Here is a 24634-nt window from a genome sequence, read left to right on the forward strand (position 1 = left end):
CACTAAATTCGTATCTTTCAATAGTTACCCTGAATGTAAATGGGCTAAATGCCCCAATCAAAAGACACAGGCTATCAGACTGGATTAAAAAACAAGACCCATCGATATGCTGTCTGCAGGACACTCATTTTAGACCCAAAGACACCCCCAGATTGAAAGTGAGGGGGTGGAAAACCATTTGCCATGCTAATGGACACCAAAAGAAAGCTGGGGTGGCAATCCTTATATCAGACAAATTAGATTTTAAACCAAAGACTATAATAAGAGATGAGGAAGGACTATATCCTACTTAAAGGGTCTATCCAACAAGAAGATCTAACAATTTTAAATATCTATGCCCCTAACATGGGAGCAGCCAATTACATAAGCCAATTAATAACAAAATCAAAGAAACACATTGACAACAATACAATAATAGTGGGGGACTTTAACACCCCCCTCACTGAAATGGGCAGATCATCTAAGCAAAAGATCAACAAGGAAATAAAGACTTTAAATGACACACTGGACCAGATGGACTTCACAGATGTATTCAGAACATTCCATCCCAAAGCAACAGAATACACACACATTCTTCTCTAGTGCCCATGGAACATTCTCCAGAACAGATCACATCCTAGGTCACAAATCAGGTCTCAACTGGTACCAAAAGACTGGGATCATTCCCTGCGTATTTTCAGACCACAGTGCTTTGAAACTAGAACTCAATCACAAGAGGAAAGTCGGAAAGAACTCAAATACAAGGAGGCTTAAGAGCATCCTACTAAAGAATGAATGGGTCAACCAGGAAATTAAAGAAGAATTAAAAAAACTCATGGAAACCAATGAAAATGAAAACACAACTGTTCCAAATCTTTGGGATACAGCAAAGGCAGTCCTAAGAGGAAAAGTATATAGCAATACAAGCCTTTCTCAAGAAACAAGAAAGGTCTCAAATACACAACCTAACCCTACACCTAAAGGAGCTGGAGAAAACAGCAAATAAAGCCTAAACCCAGCAGGAGAAGAGAAATAATAAAGATCAGAGCAGAAATCAATGAACTAGAAACCAAAAGAACAGTAGGACAGATCAACAAAACTAGGAGCTGATTCTTTGAAAGAATTAACAAGATTGATAAACCCCTGGCCAGGCTTATCAAAAAGAAAAGAGAAAGGACCCAAATCAACAAAATCATGAATGAAAGAGGAGAGATCACAACCAACACCAAAGAAATACAATTATAAGAACATATTATGAGCAACTGCCAGCAAATTAAGATGATCTGGAAGAAATGGATGCATTCCTAGAGATGTAATCAACTACCAAAACTGAACCAGGAAGAAATAGAAAAGCTGAGAACAGACCTATAACCACTAAGGAAATTGAAGAGGTAATCAAAAATCTCCCAACAAACAAGAGCCCAGGTCCAGATGGCTTCCCAGGGGAATTCTACCAAACATTTAAAGGAGAATTAATACCTATTCTTCTGAAACTGTTCCAAAAAATAGAAATGGAAGGAAAACTTCCAAACTTGTTTGATCAGGCCAGCATTACCTTGATTCCAAAACCAGACAAAGACCCCATCAAAAAGGAAAATTACAGACCAATATCCTTGATGAACATGGATGCAAAACTTCTCACCAAAATACTAGCCAATAGGGTCCAAGAATACATTTAAAGGATTATTCACCATGACCAAGTGGGATTTGTTGCTGGGCTGCAAGGTTGGTTCAACATCCGCAAATCAACATGATACATTTTTAATAAAAGAAAGAACAAGAACCATATGATCCTCTCAATAGATGCAGAAAAGTATTTGACAAAGTACAGCATCCTTTCTTGATTAAAACTCTTCACAGTGTAGGTATAGAGGGTACACACCTCAATATCATAAAAGCCATCTATGAAAAACCCATGGTAAATATCATTCTCAATGGGGAAAAACTGACAGCTTTCCCCCTAAGGTCGGGAACACAGCAGGGATGTCCACTATCACCACTGCTATTCAACATAGTACTAGAAGTCCTAGCCTCCGCAATCAGACAACAAAAAGAAATAAAAGGCATCTGAATTGGCAAAGAAGTCATCAAATTCTCACTCTGCAGATGATACGATACTTTATGTGGAAAACCCGAAAGACTCCACCCCAAAACTGCTAGAACTGCTAGAACTCAAGAATTCAGTAAAGTGGCAGGATATAAAATCAATGCACAGAAATCAGTGGCATCTCTCTACAACAAGACAGAAGAAAGAGAAATTAAGGAGTCGATCCCATTTACAATTGCATGCAAAACTGTAAGATACCTAGGAATAAATCCAACCAAAGAGGCAAAGGATCTGTACTCAGAAAACTATAGAATACTCATGAAAGAAATTGAGGAAGACACAAGGAAATGGAAAAATGTTCCATGCTCATGGATTGGAAGAACAAATATTGTGGAAATGTCTAAGCTACTTAGATCAGTCTACACTTTTAATGCAATCCCTATCAAAATACCATCACCACTTTTTTCAAAGAAATGGAAGAAATAATCCTAAAATTTGTATGGAACCAGAAAAGACCCCCGAATAGCCAGAGGAACATTGAAAAAGAAAAGCAAAGCTGGTGGCATCACAATCCCAGACTTCAAGCTCTATTACAAAGCTGTAATCATCAAGATAGTATGGTACTTGCACAAAAACAGATACACAGATCAGTGGAACAGAACAGAGCCCAGAAATGGACCCTCAACTCTATGGTCAACTAAACTTCGACAAAGCAGGAAAGAATGTCCAATGGAAAAAAGTCTCTTTAACAAATGGTGTTGGAAAAACTGGACAGCTACATGCAGAAGAATGAAACTGGACCATTTCCTTACACCACACACAAAAACAGACTCAAAATGGATGAAAGTCCTCAGTGTGAGACAGGAATCCATCAAAATCCTAGAGTAGAACACAGGCAGCAACCTCTTCAACCTCAGCAACAGCAACTTCTTCCTAGAAACATCACCAAAGGCAAGGGAAGCAAGGGCAAAAATGAACTATTGGGTCTTCATCAAGATAAAAGCTTTTGCACAGCAAAAGAAACAGTCAACAAAACCAAAAGACAACTGACAGAGTGGGAGAAGATATTTGCAAATGACATATCAGATAAAGGGCCAGTACCCAAAATCTATAAAGAACTTATCAAACCTAACACCCAGAGAACAAATAATACAATCAAGAAATGGGCAGAAGACATGAACAGACATTTCTGCAAAGACGACATCCAAATGGCCAACAGACACATGAAAAAGTATTCTACATCACTGGGCATCAAGGAAATCCAAATCAAAACCTCCATGAGATACCACCTCACACCAGTCAGAATGGCTAAAATTAAGTCAGGAAACGACAGATCTTGGCGAGGATGTGGAGAAAGGGGAACCCTCCTACACTGTTGGTGGGAATGCAAGCTGGTGCAGCCACTATGGAGAATAGTATGGAGGCTCCTCAAAAAGTTGAAAATAGAGCTACCCTATGACCCAGCAACTGTACTACTGGGTATTTACCCCATAGAAATGTAGTGATCCGAAGGGGCACGTGCACCCCAATGTTTATAGCAGCAATGTCCACAATAGCCAAACTATGGAAAGAGACTCAATGTCCATCAACAGATGAATGGATAAGGAAGATGTGATACCCACATACACACTGAAATATTATGCAGCCATCAAAAAAATGAAATCTTGCTATTTGCAACGATATGGATGGAACTAGAGGGTATTATGCTAAGCTAAATAAGTCAATCAGAGAAAGACAAATATCATATGATCTCACTGTTAGGAGGAATTTGAGAAACAAGAGAGAGGATCATAGGGGAAGAGAGGGAAAAATCAAACAAGACGAAACCAGAGGGAGACAAACCATAATAGACTCATAATCTCAGGAAGCAAACTGAGAATTGTTGCAATGGATAGGGGTGGGAGGGATGGGGTGGCTGGGTGATGGACATTGGGGAGGGTATGTGCTATGGTGAGCGTGGTGAACGGTGTAAGACTGATGAATCACAGACCTGTACCCCTGAGACAAATAATACATTATATGTTAATTAAAAAAAAAATGAGATGACCCATACCATCTATCAAGTAGACTATACCCTGATATTTAAATTTAACAGTTTTGCAACTAACAGCTGCAACTAAAAGCTTTACTTTAAAAGTCTAAAAGTCTCTTCTCAACATTATTGGAAATAAATCGGTAAAAAATTATGTTTTTACATCACCAAATTTTAATATTAGGCCCCCAAAATCTTAGTAATTGCTTAGAGAATAAATTCTTTAAATTCAATTAACATAGAGTGTATTATTAGTTTCAGAGGTAGAGTTCAGTGATTCATCAGCTGCATACAACACCCAGTGCTCATTCCATCACGTGCCTTCCTTCATGCCCATTACCCAGTTACTCCACCTCGTCTCCCCTCCAGCAACCCTGTTTCTTTCCTATACTTAGGAGTCTATCATGGTTTGTCTGTCCCTCTGGTTTCATCTTGTTTTATTCTTCCCTTTTTTTTTTCTTTTTTTACTAACCAGAATCATGCTGTATGTATTGTTCTTTGATGTGCTTATTGGAGATGTTCTCAGCCTAGCACACTCCTTTTATCCATTCTCTATTCCACAGAAATAGATGTTTGGGTTGCTTCATTTTGCTGTTATAATTATGCCCACTTTTGTGCACAAACTTGAGCACAGGGGCTGCAATTTGAGGGGAAGAGCGTCAATTTGAGCCTGTGGCAATCTGAGGTGAAGGCGTGTTGACTTGGCATTGAGCAGGTGGCAGACCATGCATGCTGACTCGGGCAGGAGGGTGGCTAGACTGTGAATTTGGGACCCACAGGCCGATAGCATCGTGTGTGACAGGGACGTGGCTGGTTTTGCTTTCAACTTTTGTTTTTCTGGGAAACTCGATCTCTCCTTCTATTCTAAATGAAGGCCTTGCTGGATAGAGTATTCCTGGCTGTAGATTTTTTCCTTTTAGTGGTTGGAATTTCTCATGCCACTTTCTAGAGAATAAATTCTTGAAGAACACTACATGTGACCAACCACCCTTCTCTTGTTTTACCTAATAATTATGATGGTGATAATTAACACTTATAACAGTCAGGCACTCTTCTAAGATATATATATAAAACTCATATATTCCTCAAAACTAGTCATGATTAGGTAATTTGCCCAAAAAATAGAACATTAGACATGAACTCATGTAGTCTGGCTCTCGAATGCCCCTTCTGTTGAGAGCTTTGAGTGGTAGAGATGCTAAAACTTCAGAGAGACACTTCAAGTAGGTACTCTTGTACTCATTTTACAAAGACAACTAAAATTTGTACAAAGTCATACAAACAGTAAGTGATAAATCAGGACTTTAATCTAGTTGCCTTACTCAAAACCTATTTCTTAACTATTAAAATAGATCACCCTCTCTATAACCACTAATAGTAGCAATAAATCCGAAAACCATCAGATAAATCAGATCAAATCTCATATAAAAATTAAGGCCAAATAAAAGATACTATGTCACGATGTAAACTTAAAGATTACACCCTCAAAAATATGAATTGTCAGTTGTTTCCTAGTACTTCCAATAGTACCAGCAAGCAAGCACATTCATAAAATTTATCACCTACTGAGAGAAAATATACATCCTACATAAAACAGTTTAACATTAGAGATAAAATAAATAGTTGTAATATTAACTTTGCCTGCCACATACTCTAAAGCAGCAAATGTAAATGTACCTGCAAGGAGGCAAGACCATGGAGTCTTTCATAAGCACAGATCCAGAAAGCAGGATATACCAACATCTGGCAACAGTTTCTGAACTGTTAAAATAAGTAAAATTAATGAGTAAATACACACACGTATTCACATGTATATGACTCAAAATAATACATAACATGACTCAATACAAAGTACATAACATGAAATACATTCTAAAAATATTTAAGTCACTAAAATTTAATGGAATTTTGGGAAATACTGTTGCCAAAGGTTTTATACAGACCATGTTCATATGGGAAAAAGTGTTATCACTACTTTAAAATACAGACTTCACAAGTATATGGTTATTAACTCAATTTTATTAATTATACCATTAGCTTCACCTTCATTTTTGTGTAGTGGATCATAACACCTGATGATTAAAGCTTAAACATTGTACTACATCTGTACATCATAAAATCCTGTTTTGATAACTTTTATATATATTAAAGACTTATTTGAAATTCACAAGTTCATCAATGTTGTATCTTCACTGACAACTATAATTTGAATCATGATCTATTTCTTTTAAATTTTATTGACATAAAATGCCTACCAAATCTTTCATTTTATACGTGTTTGAAGGATAAAAGAATACCAGAGACTTAAGTTTATCAGCATTTTAGCTGAGTTAAATCTCTAATGGAAACCAGAATCTTGTTAGTGTATAAACTAACCATTCTGTCTTTCAAATATCTTTATTTACCATACCTAAAGTTTTAATTAATTCCAATATGTAAAAGATTCTACTATCTATAAAACAAATCATTTCTATGACCTGGAGATTTTTATCTATCTAGATATCTACTTGACATGTCAACTTGAACATCTAACAGAGAGAACTCAAACTCAACAATTTCAAAATCTACCTATCATTTCCTTCAAGCTTGTATCTTCTCTGGTATTCTCTGTATTCAATGAATACTGCCATCCTCCACCCAGAAACCTAGGCTTCTAAAACATTCCACATAGCACTCAGGGTAAGCTTTCTAGGTCAATCCTATTACTGACCATAAGAAGGAAAAATTGTCAACTTTCCAGTAGGTACATTATTATTATTATTTTTTAAGATTTATTTGAGATAGAGACCACACACATGTGCGAGTGAACAGGGAGGACCAGGGGTCGGGGGGAGGCAGGGGGGAGAGAGAAAGAATCCTCAAGCAGACTCTGGGCTGAGCACGGAGCCCAATCCCAGGACCCTGAGATCATGGCCTGAGCCAAAATCAAGAGTCTGCCAGTTAACCAACTGAGCCACCCTGGTGCCCCTCCAGTAGGTACTTTTAAGTTCTTTTTTAATATCTTCGTCTCCACTGAGGGAAGACCTAAATGGCTGCACATCTCCTACTTAAGGTTCTTTGTTTAGAAATTCTACTTCCTTTTTCTTGTGAAATATGACTTACAAAGTCAAGGAGGAATAAAATTTAAAAAAAAATGCCAGAAATTAAGACAGAAGAAAGTTAAGTGGATGCCACCACAAGCCTCCAATTTTTATCTCACTTAACTGAAGGGGTCACAAAGTTGTCAGTAACTTCTATTATAAATATAGGAAAAATCCTGAAGTTCACTCCCACCACAAAGAGAACCATGCCAGCCCATGAATAAGAAACTGGTCAGACCTTGCAAAAAAAATTCACTCTCAGAGCATGGTTTGACAAAGCATCTGGCTAAGTAAACCCAAGGAAAGCAAAATGCTTTCATGTGGGCCATTCTATCTCCTTTCTCTGGGCAAGCAAACTCTAGCCCAGAGAAGGAAGGCATACTTAATCTTGTCAGATCTTATCCATACAAAGGCTTCAGATACTCCCAAGAAAAAGACAAAAAATCTTAAGATGGCCTCCACCTGCTTCTCCAGACTCCTCTCTTGCTGGTTCCTCTTCTTTCCTCATGGTGCTTGAACACACTGGTTTACTTTCCCTTTTTCTACCAGGCTGCTTCCCAGTTCAGATCAACCATACACACTCTCTTCTCTGCCACCACCAATCTCTGAATTTAAATTCTTCGTTAACTTCCACATTCTTTTTAAATTCTATTATTAACCAGACAGAGATCTGTGTAACTCCTGATATTTTTGGAACAGTTTATTGAGGTATAATTTAAATACCATAAATTTACCCAATTTAAGTGCATAATTCAATTTTCATGAAACTTAAAAGAACTGTGCAAAGATCACCACAATCCAGTTTTAGAACACTTCTTTATGTTCTTAGCCAATAACATGCTCTGTCTCTATAGATGTGGCTTTCCTGGACAGTTCATATAAATGGGATCATGTAATAGATGGTGTTTCTTCCTTGCTTCTTCCACTTAGCATGTTTTTGAGGTTTATTCATGTTGCAGTATATATAAATGCTTTATTCCTTTTTTATTGCCAAATAGTATTCCACTATACAGATACATGACATTTTATTTATCCATTCATCAAAAATTTTGATCATTTCTGGTTTTAGGCTGGAAATACAAATAGCACTACTAAGAACATCTGTGTACAGTCTGTATGCGTATGCTTTCATTTCTCTAGTATAACTATGCAAAAGTGGAATTAGTGGGTCACGTGGTAAAATTGTTTAACTTTTTGAGAAACAGCCACTGTTTCCTACAATAACTCTGTCATTTAACATCCACACCACCAACACATGAGGATTCCAGTTGTTACCTATTGGTGCCAATACTTGCTACTCTCTACATTTTTGACTGTGGCTATTCTAATGGCTGTAAAGTGACAGCTCATTAATTTTTGTATGTATTAATTTAGTATGATGTAAGGTAAGGGTCTAAATTAACTTTTTGCAAGTAAATACTCAATTAATCGAACATCATTTGCTGAAAAACTATGCTGTCCTCTCTGAAATGCTTTAGCACCTTCGTCATAAATGAACTGTTCATCGGTGGTTCCTTTTTAATCCTCAATTGTGTTATACCCACACTACGGACAAATCTTAGCTGGAGGCCATTAAAAAAAAAAAAAAAACTTCCTAAATACAAGGGTTTACTTCTGGGCTCTCAATTCTGTTCCAATGATCTATTTATCTATTCTTTTCCTTGATAGCACTTAAATATGTTTAACTCTTAATTTTCTCTACTCCACTCAACAATAAGCTCAATAAAGACAAACACTATGTCTCCCCACCACGCTACACAAAGGTAAGCATAATGTATAGCAGACAAGCTTTTAATAATAAATGAATGGATCAACAAATGAATCAAGATAGGTATTAAAATCCTTATGAGTCCAGTTTAATGCTTTCAAAAAGTGATTAATATAATGGGCTGGTAAAGAAACACGAAAGTTAATACCATCCCAATATACCAGGTGAATCTATATAATAAAAGAGGTCACCGCTGCCAAAATTTTTAGAAAGAACGTAGTTAAGAGTATTTTCATCATCTTGAGAAAGGTAAAGACTTTGTTTTTTAAGTAGAACATGAAAAGCACTCATTGCAAAAGAAAAACTGAGAAAGTTAGAAATTTTTCCTCTCCAAAGGATGCCTTTAATAGAGTAAAAAGGAAAACCACAAAGTGGGAGAAGATACATACAATATAAGTATCCCAACAAAGGACATGGATACAGAATTCATAAATAAATTTCTACTAATCGAAATACTACAGAAAACCCAATTAAAAAATGGTTAAAAACTCAGATTTCATAAAAAAGCTATCCAAATAGCCTACAAAAACATGAAAATCATTCATCATCGTCAATAAGCAGGGAAATATAAAATCACAGTGAGATAAGATGAAATATGTGAATCAGATACTAATGTCAGATTCTCCTAAATTTGATCACATGTATTTCCAATAATTCTATTCCTAAGAATATGCCCAACAGTAATGACTATATAAGGGCACAAAAAGACATGAACAAAATGTTCGCAGAAAGTTTATTATTCACAATAGGAAAAAACTGGAAACAACCCTACTATCTATCAAGAGTGGAAATGATAAATGAATTGTGTCATTTTTACACATACGGTAAAGCAGTGAAAAATAATTAATGCAAAAACACAGAAGAATCTTAGACATTTATCAAGTTAAAAAAAAAAAAAAAAAGCCTAACCAAACAATTTTTATCTATGTGGGGTTCAAAATGAGTTAAAACTCATCTATGGTGATGGAAATCAGAACTGGATTACCTTTCCAAGAGAGGTGACTAGAGTCTCAGGAGAGCTGAAATGTTCTTTCTCTATATTCACCTGGTTAACAGTTACTAATACATACTATTTTATTTATTAAACTTTTTGTGCACTATTTCAGTTTATGAATATATTTCAATCTACTCTAAAGAAATTCCTTCCAAATAAATTTCAATGCTAAAAGTCAAAATTTAAACATTAAAGCTATTATTTTAAGCTAATTAAGGACTTACCAAAAAAGAATTTGATTGCCACTGTATCTCTCATAGCGTGCTCTTGCAGACATTAATCTTAACATATTAAAAAAAAGGCAAAAATTTAATGATTTTATCAATTTTGTTTTAAAAATACTGTTATAATTACTTCAACAGAAAATTATATCAAATAATACATATGTTAATAAAATTAAATAAAAATAAAAAATAAAATTATCATATCTACCACTAACTTCACTTCTCCAAGAGTTCAGAAATATATACATCTAATGCAGTATTTTCAAAAACATCAACTGGATAATATTAAGAGGCAACAAATATAATACTATTATGTACATTGTATAACCTGCCAATTCATACTGAACAATGTTCCTTTTCTGTTACGGAAAAATACACGTTTGTCTGATTCACTATTGATTCCTCCTGTTAAGAAATTACTGGCGGGGGGGGGGGGGGAGTTCCCAACAGATGCATACACACACACATATCAAAGTCTGTTGAATACACACACACACACATATGTGATTGCATTTAAAAATCCTTTAGTATTACTAAATGCTCTAGTTTTCAGCTTTCTTCTTCCAGACACATGCTGACATCTGAATTACGTTATACAGAAAAGAGAAAATAATAGGCCCTAACAATTATATTTTAGCAATCTGGTCTAGTCCCTAACCAGAAACTTAAACAAGGGCCAGAAAAAGTAATGGATGATCTGGTTATGGAAGGAACCTACACTTCAATTAATGTTATGCAAAGTTACTACAGTAAACACTTTACAACACTCAAAAGTGTTTTTATAAATGTAATCACAATGACATAAGGTAGCAGGAAAGAAATCTCATTTTACAGAATAGGAAAACTGGGTTTGGAAAGTTTATGGGTCTTGTTCACAGGAGCTCATACCAGATCAGGGGTTGTGATCCTTACACTTTAATACAACACTACATCATACCCTGTCCATCTTAAGCATGACATAATATCAAAAAGAATTACAGAAAGTTAACAGTTTTGTTTTCACTGGCTAGCAAATACTGAACACTGTGTTTTGCTTCAAATATTCTCATGTAACCCTCAAAACACTGTAACAAAGATAATCTCATTGTCTTTATTTCATCGAAGATAAAACTGCAGCGTAGATGTTAAGATTTGCTCAAGGCCCTGTGACTAAGGAAAACTGTGATGAGAAAATCCAAAGTCCTAAGCCTGTCCTACAAAAAGCCCCCAAATAATTTGGCCCCGTAATTAACCAAACCCATTTGAATAACTCCATCACAAAAGCTCTTAAACAGAGCATCACACTTACCTAAGCTGATGTTCCCTGAGATTTGATAATATTTCCATTCCATGAAGATAAGAATAAATAATATTTAAATCCTGGAGAACAGAAAAAAATTTAGATTATTTTTCAAATGTATTTTTCAAAATATCTTAACACCCCACAATTCCGATTTTAAGCCAACAACTATTTATGACAATACTATTAACTATGGAAGATTAATAAAATCTCTGAATTAAAAGAAATCTGAAAAGGTAAAGAGCTACTTCCACTCATACAGGAACCCCTCCCTCTTCAGGATAGCTGACAGCCTCTACTCAAGCAATGCCAGAAATCAAAAACTTCTCATTTCATATGAAAGTCTATTTCATTTCTAAACAGATATAACCCTTCTTCCTCAGTGACACCCAACTATTCAAAAAGAATTACCATACTGTCATAAGCTTTTAATTTATTATTTCCTCCAGATTATGCAGTCTCAGTATTTGCAGGTTCCACATCTTTAAAAGCATCCTGGCTAACCTCCTCTGGACAGGACCCAATTTGTCAATATTCCTCTAAAAATATGACTTTCTAAAAAATCTCTTTCTAAAGAGACCCAAAGTGATATTAATCAACCACTAACAAAAAAAGTCCAGTGGGACAACCCTGTTACTGTGTGAGAGAGGCAGGGAACTTTTCTCTAGTCCTCAGATAACTAGGTATCAAAACTCCCAGTATGATACAGTATAATCTCAGCCTAGAGGAGCGGCAGAGTAAAAGGAAGAATGCGGAAACAGCCCAAATTCCTGACAGAATGGTCTACTTTACCACTTATGTAGAATGCTGGTGCACAGAGATTATAAACAAGCTTAAATTCTCTATATAAAAGGTACCTCCTTATTCTCTTATAAGGAACAATGCCTTTATACCAGGACAGGCAACTCCCCAACATTGCCCTCCTGCTTTGACATGCAATTGGCTAAGAGAATTATCAGATGACAGGAGAAAAAGACAGCTAAGACAACCTTTTTAACAGATTAATAAGAAAACATGGAGTCATTAAGAAAAAGAGCCATAATCTGTCATTCCAAAAATTACAACTAGTAACTAACCATGATAGATTCAATGACCACACCATCTCTGCTAAATCCTTAGGAAAATGGAGTGAAAAATATTTTTTTCTATATACATATACAAAGGATAAATTAAAAGGGAAAACCATAACAAATGAGAAAGGTCTATAAAATTCTTGATGACAGCAGGTAAGAGTAGTGATATGGTAAATTAATATTTCCAAAGATGGCTACAATGGTATTTGTCATCTTATATGCTCTTTCAATAGGACCTTACCACTCCATCAAAAATTGGAATCTTATGTGCCTTCCCCAAGAACCTGGTTGGTCCTTTGATTTGTTCGGATCAAAAGAATGTGGCAGAGGTAAAGATGTGTGACTTGTACGATTCAAGTACCCTGAGACCACCAATGATGTGAGGAAGCCCACTAGTCTCTCATGGAGAAATGCCACGTGGAACAGCACCAAAGCATCAGATATGTAAGTGATGTCTTCTTAGACCAGTAGATGAATGGAACTGAGAGAATGATCCCAGCTGAGGTTCTGTGGAACAAAAGAACCAACCACCCAGTAAAAACCTTCTGAATTAAAGTAATAAAGTCCTTGCCAAAGTCTAGCTCATAGTGAACTTACTGAGCTTGCAAATCCATCTAAGAGTCCCTCTCAAATTCCTGAGTTTATAATTAGAATGTATATACTTGTTAGTTAAAATAACCCCCAAAATGGGTCCATGATATAGTGGAAAAAGCCAAGTGGAAGCCTCCGAAATTGCAAATATCCCATTCTCCAGAAGAAAACAGTAAATAAAAGATAATATTGCTTCCATATAGGCAAAGGACAGCAAAGACTAGGGCGTCCAGTAAAGAGTATTCAATGGTGAAGGTCCCTACCATATACTGTCCTCAGAAAGTAAACGTATCCTTAAAAAAAAAAAAAAAAAAAAAAAAAAAAAAAAGCTTACAAATTGCCACAGACAACCACATTCCAACCAATAGTCTCAACATAACATTGTTGCTGGAACTGATTAAGCCTCAGGTATTGATTTGGTGAATACATTTTTTTCCATTTCCATTACAAAAGATCATCAGAAACCGTCTGCATTCATGTAAGACAATATTAACTTAGTTTTTCCTTAGGGCTATTTTAACACTCTCACTCTCACTTGATCTGAGCCAAAAGGCCAAGAAGCGATTAACTCTGTCACTCTAACATAACACAATGTGAAAATATCTAGACCTTCTGACCCATTACATAGTTGCTATCTTGCTGAATGGACAGAAAGAACAAGAGAATGACCAAGAAGAGGCTGGTACCCTGCAGTCCTTGGTAACACACGCATACTCCAGAAAGTGGGCAATAAACTCCATGAGGAATCAAAGAACTATCACTTGTGTGTTTTTAGGGGTGCAGTGATCAGGCGCATTTCAGGACATCTCCTATTAACAAAATGTTGGGGCTTCAACTTTAGGTCAAGATAGAGTAAGAGGGACTGGACTTACCTTCTACCGTAATCAACTAAAAATCAAAATAAATATATGAAACTTTTTTTTCATGAGGTAAGACATCAGGAAACAAGACCATTTAACACCTGAGAGAAGAGAAACAAATGAGATGATTCATATGATGGTACCTTACTGCCTGCCAGTATCTTTAGTTGAGGAGAAGGAGGGTGCAGTCTAGAGAGCAGAAACTGGCTAGAGTTTGCAGAATATGAGAAAGTGTGTTACACAGAGATAAAAGTATGTTCTGGAAACCTACAGAAGGTGCTCAAGTCTTAAATTGAGTACTGATCATCCTATCAGGTGGAAAAAAAAAAAAAAGAACTCAGGGAAAGAATTATTTGAAAGAATTAAATAAGTCCTCAACCAGGAATGATTTTTGTCCCCTGGATGACAAGAGCAGTATCTAGAGACATTTTGGGTTGTCACAATTTAGTGTGGAGGTAGGGAGTGGTGCTACTAGCTTCAAGTGACTAGAAGCCAAAGATGTTAGTAAACATCCTCCAATGCACAGGACAAGGACCCAGAATAAAGGATTATCTGGGCCAAAATGTCCATAGTGCTGAGGTGAACACCCTGGATCAGAGGGAACATATACCTAAAATTTACACAGGGACACAAAGAGTTCCTATTTCCATCAGGCAGAATAGAAAGTCTCATAATTCACCGTGCATTTAGTTGAGTACTCAGAAGGCTTTGGACTCAATATTGGGGCAAAATTAAACATAGATTAAACTCTACTCTGGCACTACAAACACAGCTCAAAAAAAAGCCCAAAAGAATCAAATAACTTCCAAGTCACTTAATTGTGTCCCAGAACAAAGTTGAGTAATATTTATAAGAAATATGAAAACTCCAGTACATAAAAACGTAAAAGATCACAATCTCTGGTATTCAATCAAAAATTACCAGGCATGCAGAGGAGGGAAAAAAATGACTCATAATGAGAAGAAAAATCAATTAAAACCCATTTACCAATTACACAGATAACAGAATAAGAAAAACCATTTAAAACTTATTAAAATTATATTCCATATATTCAGGAAGATACAGAAAAGATTAAGCATGTAAGAAAGGACATTAAAAAAACTTCAGAGATGAAAACAGTATCTGAGATGTATAATACACTGGATGGGATGAATAGCACAATAAGACCTTGCAGAAGAAGAGGTTAATAAACTTGTATACACAAGAATAGAAAGCAAAAAGAAAACAGAAAAAGATGGAAAAAACTTGAACAGAGCACTAATGAATTGTGGAACAACTTCAAGCAGCCTAACAAAACTGTAACTGGTGTCACTTCAAGGCAGAGGGAGAACAAAGGAAAAAAAATGAATTATGGAAAATATCCCCTTTTTGATGAGAACTATAAACTTACACATCCAGGAAGTTCAACAAACCCCAAGCACAAGAAATACTAGGAAAACAGCACCAAAGCACATCAAGATTAAACTGCTTTTAAAAAATGATGAGGACAAAACTGTAAAAGCAGCTCAAGAAACAAGATAAATTACATAAAGATTAGAATTACAGCAGGCTTCTCGTCAAAAACAATGCAATCCAGACAACTACTGTAGTAAATCTTTAAAGTCACAAAAGAAAAACAATCTATCAACCTAGATTTCTATTGCCAGTCAAAACAGCTCTCAAAAACAAAGGGAAAATATTTTTCACATATATAAAGTCTGAATGCATTAATCACCTGCAGACCTACCCTATAAAAGAAATGCTAAAAGTCCTTCATAAAGGAGGAAAAATACCAGATGGAAATTGAAACTACACAAAGGAATGAAGATAAATGAAAACGGAAACTACATGGAAAAATATTTTTTTCTAATTATTTAAACAATAATCAGCTTAAAAAGCATTAACAAAAAGGGCACCTGGGTGGCTCAGTCAGTTGAGCATGCCAGACTCTTGGTCTGCTCCAATCATGATCTTGGGGTGATGGGATGGATCCCTGATATCCGTGTTGGGCTCTGAGCTCGGCATGGATTCTGCCAGGGATTCTTTGTCTCCCACCTCCCTCTTCTAGTGTCCCTCCCCCTGCTTGTGAGCATGAACGAGCACTAAATAATAAAATTTTCAAAAAAATAAAAAACATTAACAAAAAAGATGACAACAAAAATGTGCTGTGGGCTTACACTATGCATACAACTAAAATGTATCTCAGTAAGAGCACAAAGGACAGGAGGTAAAAATGGCAATGCACTGTTGTAAGGTTCTTACACTACAGGTGAAATAGTATAATCTCACTTGAAGACAGACTGGGATAAATATAAGATGTATACTGTAAACCTTAATAAATCTCGTATTTTGTAGATATCCTTGTATTCTCTCTCATATATAACACATCCTTGTGAATGAGAACAATATTAGTTCTCACCCAGTCTGGGTCTTTTTTTTTTCCCCCTCTCTCCTTTTTCTTATAGGTGTGGCCACACATACATAGCTGCTGGGGCCCCACCCTTTATGTTAAAAGTCATCATAACCCAAAATGCCTATCCTATGGAAATGTGCAATTTATTTCTGACATAAAGCTAATTTTGTTTTAGTGGCAAACAAGTTAGAACTCCCATAATGTGACCTGCCAAATGAGGATAGGCTAGTGTCAAAAAGTGCCAGAATTTTCTCAGCTTCTCCACTAAATTTATGTCATATAATTTCTGTTCTCAATTCAGAGGACATTTTGGGAACAACATCGATAACGCCATTAATAGTTGACGAAGAATTTGGAATTCACTTCTCAATTTTAAACTCTAAGCAAGAATATAATTCACAAGTTCTTGAAATATATATGTGATTCTTCAGTTCTCTGCGTAAAGACAGGCTGACGAAGTTTATCAATTTTAGATTCTAAAAGCCCTGGGCGCCTGGGTGACTCAGTTGGTTAAGCGACTGCCTTTGGCTCAGGTCATGATCCTGGAGTCCCGGGATCGAGTCCCACATCGAGCTCCCTGCTCAGCGGGGAGTCTGCTTCTCCCTCTGACCCTCTTCCCTCTCGTGCTCTGTCTCTCACTCTCTCTCTCTCAAATAAATAAAATCTTTAAAAAAAAATAAAATAAAATAAAAGCCCTTCTTCAAATATCTGTAAGTTTTTACTGTTAGTTCCCTTCAATTTTATTTCAGAGGGACAATGTGGCCAAATGAACATGTAGTTCTCCAACAGCATCTATAAATGCTGACTGCGTGGACCCAAATAGAAATATTAGCATTATTCCTATCAGGGGTTGGCAAACTTTTTCTATAAAGGGTAAGACAGTAAATATTCTAGGCTTTTTAGGTCATATGAGTTTTGTCACAACTATTTAACTTTTCCTTTGTATCATGAAAACCATAAAAATGTAGGTAAATGAATGGATGTGGCTGCATTCCAAAAAAGTCTTATTATAGAATAGTTGGTAGGCTAATTTGGCCTGCAGGCCATATTTTGCCAACTACTAAAATGCAGATGGTCAAAAATATCCACCAAGGAAGTCAAGCCATGAATGAACTCTTTAGAGAATACTTCAGCTTATGAATTTTGGTGGAAGCTGAAAACACCAGATTTTCATTTTTCCAACCTCACATAAAATTAGGGCATGGACAAATGATCCAAGTGCTACTAATCAGACACACATGTCCAAAACTTAGAATACAGTGGTACTGACAAACAAGAACTGCACACAATCCATGTTGGCAGTTAGTGGTAGCAGCAGGGTCAGTCAACATATGCAGTATATAGTGTAGGTGGTCAACAGTCCAAGTAGTGGACTGCTTGGGTTAGGAGTATGAACATGGTTGTCTAGGCCCAAGTCTACTTCTCCAGTAATCCCAGCAATTCTGTAGCTACCCAGTATCCTTTTATACCTTTTCTTTAAAGTGGACAGAACTGGGCTCTGTTTAAGTTTACAACCCTGACAGACCCTTAGACCAGCACCATCAGCCTCACCTGGGAAACTGGTAAAAATGCAAATTCTCAGGCCCCATTCCAGACTTAGTTAATCAGAATCTCTGGTGTAGCTCCCAGCAATTTGTGGTTTAATAAGGGCTCTAGGTAGTTCTGATGCATACTAAAGTTTGACAACCACTGGTTGACAGGTAGGATGTATGCCACTCTGTTATTTGGCTGATAACCTATTAATGAGAAAGGGAATTCATCACTGAGATGCCTAGTAAATCCTGGTCCCTAAGTTTGAGGGTCATAAGATGCTAAGCACTCAAGAAAGAACAGAAAAGACGCTCCCAGAACAAAGGACGATTGTAGTAGTAAACTGGCTAATTCTCCCACATGATGTGGGTGGTTATGGTATTATGTTTAAATGGGACAGCAAGTAGTTGTTGAGTGTGTAAAGCTGGGCATAGAAAGGAGTTTCTTGTAGGTTTTTTTTGTTTTGTTTTAAGCAGGCTCCACGCTCAATGTGGGGCTCAAACTCACAGCCCCAAGATCAAAAGTAGCATGCTCTACCGACTGAGCCAGCCAGGCACCCTGGTTTCTCATAGTTTTTGTACCAACTATCTCTGAGACAGGCTTGTGGTAGTATTATCAGGCTTGGTGTGTCCAAGACCAATAAAAGCTATTATAGAAAGTCAAAACAAATAAAAAAACTTGACAGAAACAGGCCGTAAGTCTTATAAATACTTCTTGTTAGTAAAAAATTTAAATGGTACATTCAAGGAGGTATTAATCATTTACACAGTGCACACTTGAAAGCTGCTCTACAGAGCCTGAAAGAGGGAGGTCATGATGAAGATGGAAAAACTAGGAAGTCATGACATTTCAGATCAGCAATACCAGAATGAGCCACCTGTTCTGAAACTACAATATACTGCAGAAATTAACCAGAGCTATTAGAAGAACAAATACCAGCTCTGGGTTAGGGAATAAAATATCGGGTTCCACTTGGGCAAAAAATGGTGAGGAAGCGGTGATGACTCAGAGCTTCCTAAAACAGATCAACCATACCCTCTCAGCCAGTTATGTGAGTGAAGGTGGGCAAGCTGAGGTGGGTGGTAATACTGCCATCCTACAACAAAACAGCTTTCTTTTTACACCCTTCAAACATTCCAAACCTAATGAATTCACTGTAGGCATATCCTATTGGTTCAATTTCATTTTAAAATGAAATATTAAATTCTAATCTGCAGCTCTGTATGAGGAATTAACAAGATCCTTTTAAGTATACCTTCTAATTAAGGAGATTGTGCCAAGGCAGTGTGCTGCTCCTGGAGTAACTCCATCTTTCAATTCTACTGATGGCCATTCTACACATGCTTAGAAACCCCAACCAAAACTTGGAAAACTTATACTGGAATGCTTAAAGTAACTATATTTTTCTGTTTCTTCAACTCTAAAACTAACGAATTTCTTGTCATCACATGCAACTTTCAATACATCAATTACTTAAAATACTCATTAATGAAGATATTTTACTCAATTATCTCCTTCTTCACCTGGAAAGCAAGTACATCGCTCAAATTTTAACAATGAAAAAAAAATCTCAGGGTGGATCCTAAGAGCAGTACAGATTCAATTCCAAGATATATTCTGCAGCTACAGGTCTATACATAAAAACTTATGGTGAGGAATCTCTACAAATCAATGTTAGGCTGAAGATGGAATAACAATGTAGTAAACCTGGAAATCTGGAGACAGACCTGGGTTCAAACTATGCCTTTATCAGTTACTAACCAGTTATCTTGGATTATTTGCTTAACGTTTATTCTCTGTACAAAAGGAATGATAAAATACCTCCCTTTGAACATTTTATGTTCAAAGGTAAATGTTAAGTGTGTAGCGCAGAGACTATCACATGGTGAAGAGTTAACAAATGTTAGCATTATGTGTTTATATATAGGTACGCATTATAAAATTACAAAACAATGATTAAATTACATTCAGCACACTATTAAAGCTATTTTTAATGTTTTTCACAATAGCTCCGAGCTAAAACACCATACATTAAACATAGAATTCTATTCCATTGGTTTTCTCATCCATGTGGTGTAAATATATTCTGCAAAATGGCAGTAAAGAGCTACACAACACTTAACGACACCTGGAGCCCAGCCCCTTGTTTCTAAATACCATTTCCTACTAAAAGAACCAGGGTTCCTTGGGTAAGTGGCTGATTTCAACTAGGACACGGAAAGTACAAGCCTGGAATATCTTTTTGTGCCAGAAAGATTACTTAAAGACTAATGGGGTCATGTCCAAAGGACATAGGAGAGAACTTTGAAAGGGCTTCCACTGGCTAAATTTGGGGTAATCTAATAATCAAAAAGAATGAAAATATTAAAAATACAAAAATAATCCTTGAAAGTCTTTTTTTTTTTAAAGGAGAAGGAGGACAGGGAAAAGTGGGAAAGTTCTTCTATAACTGTAGGAGAAATATACAATTAGAAAATTATCACTTTGTAACAGCAAAGTAAGTTATTTAAGCAAAGATCATCAACATGCTAAAGCCAATGGGTCCAACACTGTTGAAAGACAAGATATTTATCTACCCTTTGGCAAAGTATCACCTCAAGGATCAATTCAAACTTGCAGCACTGTACCTTTACAACAAAGAGATACAGGTAATCAAATTTTGCATCCCCCATAATGGAAAGAACAGATAACATGCCTTCTGATGTGACAATATTCAAAGTACAGAACATCACGGAGAGTCTGGCTGGCTCAGTCGGAAGACCATGTGACTTGATCCCAGGTTGTGAGTTCAAGCCCCAGGTTGGGTGTAAAGATTACTTAAGAATAAATAAATAAACTTAAAAAAAAAAAGTACAGAACATCACCCATATAGTTCCTCAAGAAAATAATTTCACCTAAATCTCACCATGAAAAACTAGGTGAAATTAAGTTATGATGTATTTTTTTTTTTAAGATTTTATTTATTTGACAGAGAGAGACAGCAAGAGAGGGAACACAGGCAGGAGGAGTGGGGGAGGGAGAAGCAGGCTTCCCGCCAAGCAGGGAGCCCGATGTAGGGCTTGATCCCAGGGCCCTGGGACCATGACCTGAGCCAAAGGCAGACGCTTAACGACTGAGCCACCCAGGCGCCCCCAAATTATGACACATTCTAAAAGACAACCGGCCAGATTCTTCCTAAGTCATATTTATGAAAGAAAGAAAAAGGCAGGAGAACTGTTCTCTCTTAAAGAAGACTAAGGGCACCTGGCTGCCTTAATCAGAAGAGCATGTGACTCTTGATCTCAGGGTTGTGAGTTCAAGCCCCACACTGGGTGTACAGATTACTTAAATAAACTTAAAAAAAATAAAGAAGACTTAAAAAACCTAACAACCAAATGTAATGTACCCTGACTGCATCCTAGATTGTAAAATATAAGAGACATCTTAAAGATATGGTGAGGGGTGAACTGTTATCAGGTCTGCAGTTCACTTTCAAATGGTTTAGCAAAATAAAGTATATGCTAGAGAGAAGGACATAAGATAAATAAGGCAAATTATCGTTCTGGGTGAAGAGTATATAGTACAGGACCAAAAAAAAAGGGGGGGAGGATACTATTCTTCCCATGTTTCTGTAGTTTTGAATTTCTCAAAACAGAAAGATGGGGGGTAACACATGACTGTTTCCTGTTTATTCCATAGGGTGACAGACATTTCTAGCTTTCCCTAAACTTCAAGTCTCATTTAATGACCTGCATTCTTTTTTTCATTATCTGTTCCTATGCATCCCCAATCATCACCATATGTTGACCTGTGTCCATGACACACTGCTCCCAGGAATGTTCTCTGGAAACAGGAATGTTCTCTCTCCCAGGAAAGCTCACCTCGTTCCATCACTGTATCAGAATTTAGTCTTATCTCACTATACATCTGGGTATACATTTCTTAAAGTAAACTAGAACTTTTTATTTGTAGATTAAAACACATTGCTTAACTAAATTACCTGAACATTAAATTTTATTAATAAAAACTCTAACACTAAAAAGTTATAGCGTGAAATTTTTAGAGATGAAAATCCCAAATATTATGCTTACACATTAGAACTCCAATAATTAACCTCTGAAATAATGTATCAAAAGATCAAGCATCTAATTTCTTCTAAGGTCAAAGTTTAGGCTGAAGTTCACCTGTCTGGTCCCACTATGTATTATGCAGTCACCCAAGATTAATTCCAAGTTTCACATGCACTTTTCTCTCTCCATAATTTTTTTTATAGTATTTGCTGACATATTCATCACTCATTCACTCCTCCCTCCTAAAACTCTTTTCCTCCCATCCCTTCTGTAATATGGTTCTCTCTGGGTTCCTGTCCCGATGGAAAACATTTAGTAACAACTACAAGCACATAATGTGAAATTAGAACACCTAGATTTGAATCCTGACTCCATGGTTTCCTAGTTGTGTGAACTTAGGCAAGTTAGTCTGTGATTCGGCTTCCCTATATGTAAAATGCGGATAACACCTTCTTTCAGAGTGTTTTTGGAAGGATTAAATATGTATAAAGGGTTTTTTCTTTTTTAAAGTGACAGGCATCTAATAAGCACCACAGCATATAAATCTTAGCCGTTATTATTGCTATTATTACCTTTCTGCTCTAGGTGCTCCTGAGTCTCCTTCACAGGCTTTGCCTTATTCCCTTGAATGTTTATAGATGTTCCCATAATTGTGACATCCACCCTTTCTTTACTAGAGACTCCCTACTACCAGTAAAATCCTCCACATCCATAGTTTCAACTACCATATACATGTTAATGACACCCATATTTGTATTTCTAGCCCAGAGCTCTCTAGCAAAACTTAGAACCTACACATTCTAGAGCATAATGAAGACTTTCACCTGGGAGATCCATCAGCATCTCAAATGCAATAAATGCAAAGCTAAACTCATTATTTATACTCCTGTGTCTTCCTCCTAGGTTCCCTGATTTAGGTGATACACTCTTCTACAATGATTCTGGCCAGAAATTTGTCAATTCTATTTAATAAATGTCAACTCTATTTCACCATCCCACCTGGAGCAATTTGGGGATTTATTATTTCTCACTGGGTAACAGAAAAAAGCCTGCTTGCATCTAAGTCTGACACCCTGTAATCCACTCTTCATAGTCCTGCCAGAGTTATCTTTCCAAAAAGCAAATATAAACTTCTTAAAGAGAAAACAGTCCTTCATGATCTGGATCCTGGCCATGCCTCTAGCGTCCTATCTTGTACTACTCACCTACCCAGGCAACTTGCATGTTTGTGCCAAGCTCATCTCGTAGCCTTGACAGATACTGTTCCCTTTTCAGGAAACACATACTATCCCTTCTTCACCTAACATTTACATATTCTAATCTATACTCAAGTCAGGATTCCCTTTTCCAAAACAGCATGAATGACACCTGCCTACTCCTTACTCTTCTCTCCCCAAAGTCCTCCTATACACTCCTGAAGGCTTCATTTCACATCTATCACAGTACTTCGGCAGTATTTTAACTGTGTATTTGCCTATCTCCTCCCATAAAGAAAGAACTTTAATCTTGTATCCTTGGTACTTAAAAAAGTACTTAAAAAACATTTACCACACAAATATACATTAGGCACTCTTCCTCAAAAAAAGTATGTATTCAACGCGGCCTCGTTTAAAGAGCTCATAAATACTCCCAACTCCAGCTGGCACTTGTGACACAAACTCTTTGGTAAAAACAATCTGTGATGAAGCCTTTTCCTATTACTCGAATGCTTTTAAAAAGCCAAAATGGAATACGCTACCACCCTCTGAAAACAAAAGTTTAAGTTATAAAAGAGAATGGTGTAAGAAACCACTGGCACAGATATCAAGTACACCTGTTTTCATCCTACATAAAACTTGAGAATTCTAAACTTCCATTAAATTTACACAGCACCTTTAAGTACTGCATATAGCACAGGGAAGATAAAACAAGGCAAATTTATTCAGGAAAATATTAGGCATCTGTAAAGATGACTAAAGTTCAAAGCTTAAAACATAACCTAAAGTTCACTGTTCTGCTATAAAGAAAGCAGGGGGGTGCTACTAGACTGAGGAAGTTACTGATGAATCATGTGACCTTGAGCAAGACATTTTACCTCTCAGGAGTTCAGTTCCTTATCTGTATGCAACTCTTACCACCAGCTCTTGACCTCGCCAGCTACACTATTTCTAGAAGTGCTATATACACAGTTCACAAATACATGCTGGCAGCGTTGCTACTTTAGCTGCGTACTAAGTGCCCTGTCCAATGAGCCCCACCATCTCTGCCACATGACAAAGCCTGAAGCCCGCCAGCTGCCAAAGCTTTAGTTTATGGCAAAGTAGTGGAGAGGGCCTAATAGTGGAGAACACCAAACAGGGGCTGCGTAGGCCTCCATAATCTCATGTTCTCAATAAAGCGGCTTGTTCACTTTTTATTTACAGCAAGACCTCAGTTTAACAGGTCCAGGGTCAAGCCAAATAATAACCACAATGTCACAGAGCTCACAATCACTCCATCCCTTCCAAAGAAGAGGACTTCTCATCATGCCTGGCTGCTCCTCACTTTTGTTGAATTCTCTTGGGGAAGCTCCTCACTCTCTTCAAAACAAAATTTTATGATGTCCAAACTCCTGAATGGCCACAGTTTTTTCCTCAAGGTAGGAATCTCTAATACATGTACAGTGAGATGCCTAGAAGAGATGCTGTCTAATGAAGGCCCCATCCAGATCTATATTCTCTTTCTATCCAGTTGAGTTTACAAATGAAGGCTACAGGG

The 24634-nt window shown here is 36.8% G+C and overlaps 1 protein-coding gene across 11 annotated transcripts in view; it reads right to left on the reverse strand.

Moving 5' to 3' along the window:
* RAPGEF6 (Rap guanine nucleotide exchange factor 6) overlaps nucleotides 1–24634 on the reverse strand; it is a 209555-nt gene that overhangs the window by 176149 nt on the left and 8772 nt on the right. For all 11 annotated transcript variants that reach the window (XM_028103455.2, XM_028103454.2, XM_088023257.1 and 8 more), the window contains exons 2-4: nucleotides 11413–11483; nucleotides 10125–10181; nucleotides 5736–5819 (exon numbers count right to left, since the gene is read on the reverse strand). In XM_028103455.2, coding sequence (XP_027959256.1) covers nucleotides 5736–5819; nucleotides 10125–10181; nucleotides 11413–11483 — 212 coding nt within the window. The remainder of the gene's footprint in view (nucleotides 1–5735; nucleotides 5820–10124; nucleotides 10182–11412; nucleotides 11484–24634) is intronic.

The sequence above is a fragment of the Eumetopias jubatus genome, unplaced genomic scaffold, assembly GCF_037043125.1.
Source record: "Eumetopias jubatus isolate StellerSeaLion01/CBP00866 unplaced genomic scaffold, mEumJub1_p1.0 scaffold_5, whole genome shotgun sequence".
NCBI classification, from domain to species: domain Eukaryota; kingdom Metazoa; phylum Chordata; class Mammalia; order Carnivora; family Otariidae; genus Eumetopias; species Eumetopias jubatus.